The 5,237-nt window shown below is 57.8% G+C and overlaps 1 protein-coding gene across 10 annotated transcripts; it reads right to left on the reverse strand.

Moving 5' to 3' along the window:
- Positions 1-16: 16 nt before the first annotated feature.
- Positions 17-5,065, reverse strand: LOC133505021 (interleukin-1 receptor accessory protein-like). 10 transcript variants are annotated; one of them, XM_061827850.1, is made up of 12 exons: positions 4,659-5,044; positions 4,280-4,359; positions 3,648-3,843; positions 3,148-3,231; positions 2,821-3,043; positions 2,572-2,740; positions 2,377-2,448; positions 2,032-2,161; positions 1,707-1,803; positions 1,101-1,244; positions 620-763; positions 17-313 (listed from the first exon to the last, which is right to left on the reverse strand). In XM_061827850.1, the coding sequence occupies exons 1-12, from the start codon at positions 4,730-4,732 to the stop codon at positions 161-163; spliced, it is 1,566 nt and encodes a 521-aa protein (XP_061683834.1). In that variant the 5' UTR covers positions 4,733-5,044; the 3' UTR covers positions 17-160. The 10 variants fall into 10 exon arrangements, 8 of the variants coding, with proteins under 8 accessions (XP_061683834.1, XP_061683833.1, XP_061683835.1 ...); XM_061827849.1 differs by having other exon boundaries at positions 173-313; positions 1,101-1,388; positions 1,655-1,803; ... (1 more) ...; positions 2,828-3,043; positions 4,659-5,063; XM_061827851.1 differs by having other exon boundaries at positions 173-313; positions 1,655-1,803; positions 2,528-2,740; positions 2,828-3,043; positions 4,659-5,049.
- Between the last annotated feature and the right edge of the window lie 172 nt (positions 5,066-5,237).

Here is a 5,237-nt window from a genome sequence, read left to right on the forward strand (position 1 = left end):
CCCGTCGGCGTCCCGACGGGCAGCTCCAGCCGCAGCTTCTTCCAGAAGCGCGACGTCAAGTCGCGCGATCGCTCGCCCCGCCATTGCACGGTGGCGAGCGCCACGCGCGCCCTCCTCAGTTCGCCCACCCACTCCTGCGGCCGCACGCGCCCGAACTGGATCAGGACGAGGCGCAGGTGGCCCCCCGCCAGGCCGTCCACGCCCGCCTTGAGCTCCAGCAGGGCCTGCGAGCCCTGGCGGGCGTAGCCGGGGCCCGGCACCAGCGCCAAGCGCCGGCTGCGAGCCACAAAACGCAGAGTCTCGTCCGTGATGGCTGTCGGGGGGACACAAAAAGTCCGGAAAAGGACATCAGGCGGCCCAATTTCAGAACCTTTTTTTTTTTTTTTGGCATCCTCCGTGAAAGGAGACACGTTAGCTTTGCGCGTTTTCTTTACGTACGTTGAGTCAAAACATTTGTTATGGGGTGGGGCCTTCCATCTTTCCAAGTCGTTTTAATATCAGGAGGGCAAGGAAACTAAAGCCCAAATTTGTTTTCAATATTTTCATTGGGAAGGGGGGGGGGGGGGGGGGGCTTTTGTGTGTGTGTGTGTGTGTGTGTGTGTGTGTGTATTGAACTCACTTCCCCCCGGCAGGCTGTCCCGGTCAAAGATGCACACCGAGTAGCCCAGATGGTTCTCCAGGACCGGGCGCAGCGTCCCCAGGACAAACTTCTCCTCGTCGCTGTTTCGGGCGTACGAGATGTACACGTCGAAATCTTTGAGGTCTGCGCGCACGCGTGCAAAACAAAACATAACACAAATCAGAACAGCACAAGCGAAATGATTAAGATCATTTTTCGTTAATGTGGAGAAATTCAAAAGTTGACAGGTGGATTTTGGCAATTTGCGCAGCATTTTTTGTTGATTAAAAACAAAAAAGAAAACGAGACACTTGAGGAAAAATGTGAAATATGAACCGGGCAAAGCGGAGAAGGCAAACGTTGGACCGGGTCGACGTGCTCACAGCCGACGGCGCCGATCGACCAAATTCTTGGCATAATGGCCGACCCGGAGCCGCGACCCCATCTTCCCCTTCACCGTTACGGCCGAAAGAGAGCTCACCCGTGTGGCGCTCGTCGCTCCCGAAACGGGATCGGTAGAGCAGCAGCAGCTCCAGCCGGAAGACCTGGTACAGCGCCAGGAGGGACAGCGACAGCGCCAGGGCCGCGGCCAGGCCGCAGGCCAGCTCCAGCGTCGGCTTCGTCGCTACGAAGGGGGTTAGGGGGACACAAACAGGTCGGCCGTCGAGCAGCTGAGGTCACGCTTGAAGGTTTGGGGCGGGCCAAAAGTCTTCGTATTGTCAACTGTCGGACTCGGATGTCAGACCGGGGGAGGTCGGGGTGGCTCCAACTACCAAAGACAAAACCCTCGTGCGTTGTTGACATCATTGGGGGGGCTCAATTATCGGCAGGGTTTTGGCTATTTGCGGCCCATTTGGAGCTCTGGGTCAAACTTTCAATCTGATATCTCTGGAATTGAGCATCAATCATTTGGGCAAAGTTAAGGCTTCTTCCGCTACAGATGACTAAAAATCGGCAAAAGCTGGAAACAAAGCCGGCTCGGATCGTTCTCTCATCTCGCGACGCAACATTTCCCGGCCGAGGAAACCTTCCCACCTTCCTCCTCCAGGCGAGCTCTCCGCGTCTGCGACCCTCGCCGGTTCCTCACCGAGCACTCGTACGTCCTGCCGAGGTCCGCGGCGGCGAAGTCGCGGATCAGCAGGGCGCTGTCCTCGTAGCGGTCGCCGTGGTCGGAGCGCACGTGTCTGGAAGCAAAAGCGCTTTGGCACGTTTTGGGGTCTTCCAGGGGCCTCCATCGGTCGACATTGCCTTGACTAAGAATGCCTCAAATTTGAAATCATCAAAACGTTTTGGAAAGTCGGACCAGCCGACCGTGGGACAATTCGGAGCCCTCGACAAAGTTTGGAAAACCGGAGGCCAGTTGAACACACGCGCGGGCATTTTACTCCGGTAAATGTCGAGACGTTTTCTACCGGCTGCTCGCGGAGAATCGGGGGTCCGCCAGCCGGTCCACCGCGTCGCCGTCCACGCTCCACCAGATGGACCAGTTGGACGAATCCAAGTAGGGGAAGTGTCCCCTGCACACCAGACGCACGTCCGAACCTGCCGGGAAGAAGCACGCCGACCGCGGGTCGCGCCAATACAGTACCGCCATTAACATTTAGCGACTTCAACAGAAAAGAGTGAACCGCCGAGATGGAACAAATACATTTAGCGTCTGGTAGAAAGTGAGAAAAACAAAAAAAAAAAAAACAAAACGAGCGCCAAAGCACGGCAGCTGATGCGGAAGGCCGTTACCGCGGCGACCGCCGGCTCACCCGGCTCGACGGTGAAGACGTGCTCGGGCGTCGGCTGCAGGATGCTCGGCTCTTTGGGCAGGCCCGGCGGAACTGAAAGCACAGGCGGAAACGCGCAATTACATCCAAGTACGCACCGCCACACATTTGTTCGTGCGCGTCGACGTTTCACCGTCTGTGCGTGTGTGCGTGCGTGCGGGCGGGCGGGGCGCTCACAGACGGCGGTGACGTTGACGCCGCGAGTGAAGTGAAGCGCTCTCCCGGCCCTCCGGTAGCGGACCTGGCAGCGGTAAACGCCTTGGTAGTGGTCCAGCATGGAGTGGATCTGCAGGCGGGGGCCGACCTGCTGGCGGTCGCGCGTCCAGCCCGAAGGCGGCACGCACTCCTGACGCACAAAAGGCAAAAGTTGGCCGGGAACCCGGCGAGCCGACTCGCGCCATTGGGCGGGAAAGCGGGCCGCCTCACGTGGTACCAGGTGACGGCGGGCGGGGCGTCGGCCATTCGGCGGGCCTCTTGCCAGTCGGGGCAGTCCAGAGTGTCGCCGCTCTGCAAAGGGACCGCCGCCTGAGCGGGCGCCACCGCGACCGGTAAGTCGCATTCCCGGACGCCGCCCGGGCACGCGACCGCTAAGTCGCATGGCCGGACCACGCTGACGCGCGCCGCCGTCTCGACGCACTCGGAGCAGCGGCTGGGGGAGGAGTTAGACGGTCGTCAGAGCGGAGCATCGTGGGACGGAGCGAGGGGAACGGGCTCGCGCGGGCAGTCGTGTGTATAAGCGGCGCCGGTTCCGACCCGAGCTGGCAGACGTAGGAGCCCTTGTCCTCGGCCGCCGCCGGCTGAAAATACAACATGTCGTCCTCTTTGCTGAGACGCGCGCTGCAACACAAAAGATCGTCAACGCAATCGGACGACGGCGTCGCAGCCGCGTGAAAACGCAACACGTGCATCACAACGCAATCACGTAACGACACAACGTTGAAAACGACGGCGGCATTACAACAGCACCCCGTTAACGACGACACGGCAGCATCGTCAAGCGCACCCACAACAACACTCCGCACGGGTTGAAGGTCCAATTGCGCTGGATTTGCTTTTTGCCCAAAATGGACGCCATTGGTCAGTCCGCACGTCTGTTCGGTTTGCAAATTATTGACCAACCCAAAATAGTAGAAATTGTCTCGCTCCGTTTGAAGCCGATGTCGCGTTATCGTCTCATCCGACGAGCCGTTTTTGCGGGTTGTTGTGCGCACGGTAGAGGGCGCCGTTGAGGAACGTCACGTCCGGAAGCTGACCTGTGCGTGATTGGCTCCTTCAGGTGTTGTCCCGGCGGCAGGCGGTACCACAGCAGCTCGTGCGAGGACGAAAGGTTGGAGAACGACGCCCGGCGGGAAAGGGGGCAACGCAGCCACGCCGCCTCGCCCTCCAGGACCCGCACGACCGCGGACTTGCCCGGGTCTCGGGACCGCGCCTCCAAAAAACCTCCTCTGTCTCCAGGCAAAAAGTCCAAATCAAGCCTTCCGTCACAGTCGGGCCAACTTCCAAATAAAAGCCCACCAAGCCCGTCAGTGCCCCGTTTGGCTTTCATTCTGAAGTCGGCGGAGGCTGCCGGCCCAAACAGTCGCCGCCGCGGCCGGCCTGACCTCGACGGTTCGCGTTCCGTCTTGTACTGTCGCCGTCATCGCGACACTATTCCGAATCGCGTCCAATTGTGACTTTGATACGCTAAAGAAATCATCAGTGAGAATGCTGAACTCGTTCCTCAGAGTTAGCGGCTACCAGACTCAAAAGGCAAAAATTAATCTGCGCATAATACATAATAGAATGACACGTTTTGACACGAAGGCTTGACTTGCGCTTTAAGGCAGGCTCGGCTCCGTGTCAGCTTTATAAGTTGGAAGCGACGGCGACGGTGGCGAGCATCTACCTGGCGGACCGGGCGAGGGCCGGAGGTCCGGCGTCAACGCAGCGACCAGCAAAGAGTTCAGGAGGAAGACGCAGGACGACCTGCACACAGATACGACGTCACACGCGGAATTTGCGTCTTCCCGCTGCGTTTGTTTGCGAGTGTGTCCAGTCTCTTTGGGACTGGAAAATGTACTCGGCATGGTATTGCATCTTGAGGCGCTCGACAATGTTTATAGTATAGCACATAAACACCATGAAAACATTTCAACTTCTACTACACGGATTTGATGGAACTCGGGTATTTTGGGGAACGAAAAACCGCGTTCGACGAGGAAACTCGTGAAACATAATCCGACAGTTGAGGGTGTCGACGACAGAGGAAGCGAGAGTTGCCTTACATGAGCGAGGGCCAGGAAAAGTCCGGAGGGGAAGCAAGCCGGCAGTTCGGCGGGCTGCAAACACGCATTGGCATCCGGGTGCCTGGCGAGACCCCGAAAGATGACAGACTGCCGCTTTGGACCACCAGACGGCTTCCGAAATTGCGCAAGCGTGTGCGGGAAGTTTCGTCACATCCTGGCGTAAGTGCGCCTTGCGACACCGTTTGGGATTTCCTGCCGACGTCAGGCTCCACGCGCTGGCTGGCCGACGTCTCCCTCTAGTGGAGCTCAGCGGTCTTGCACGCTCCCTCGGCTCTTTGTTGCATTTTTTGGAATCCCTTCAAACTGCTTCATTAGTATGTATTTTACTCGACGTCTTTTTATGTGCATTTTTATTCATTTCGCTCATTGTATCGTCGGATGTGTCGCATTTAATGCAAATGTTTCCAAAATCAACATTTGTCCATTCAACAGTGATGTTTTGTTTTGTTTTTCTCCAAAATGAGGGATGCTGATTGGACTTTTTTTTTTTTTTTTTCCGCACTAGTGAGCGTCTATCACCGCCCTTGCTGGCTTCCTATTGGCCCCCCCCCCCCCCCG

This window comes from Syngnathoides biaculeatus, chromosome 8 (assembly GCF_019802595.1).
Source record: "Syngnathoides biaculeatus isolate LvHL_M chromosome 8, ASM1980259v1, whole genome shotgun sequence".
Lineage (NCBI taxonomy): Eukaryota > Metazoa > Chordata > Actinopteri > Syngnathiformes > Syngnathidae > Syngnathoides > Syngnathoides biaculeatus.

What these genes read in the sequence shown, in the direction of transcription:
- LOC133505021 (XM_061827849.1), bottom strand. Translation starts at nt 4,732, where the DNA reads ATGCCAATGCGTGTTTGCAGCCCGCCGAACTGCCGGCTTGCTTCCCCT. An exon ending in AAGGAGCCAATCACGCACAG is followed by an intron (nt 3,232 to 3,647) that starts GTCAGCTTCCGG and finishes TTTGTGTTGCAG; the next exon opens with CGCGCGTCTCAGCAAAGAGG. An exon ending in AGCTCGCCTGGAGGAGGAAG is followed by an intron (nt 1,389 to 1,654) that starts GTGGGAAGGTTT and finishes TGTCTTTGGTAG; the next exon opens with TTGGAGCCACCCCGACCTCC.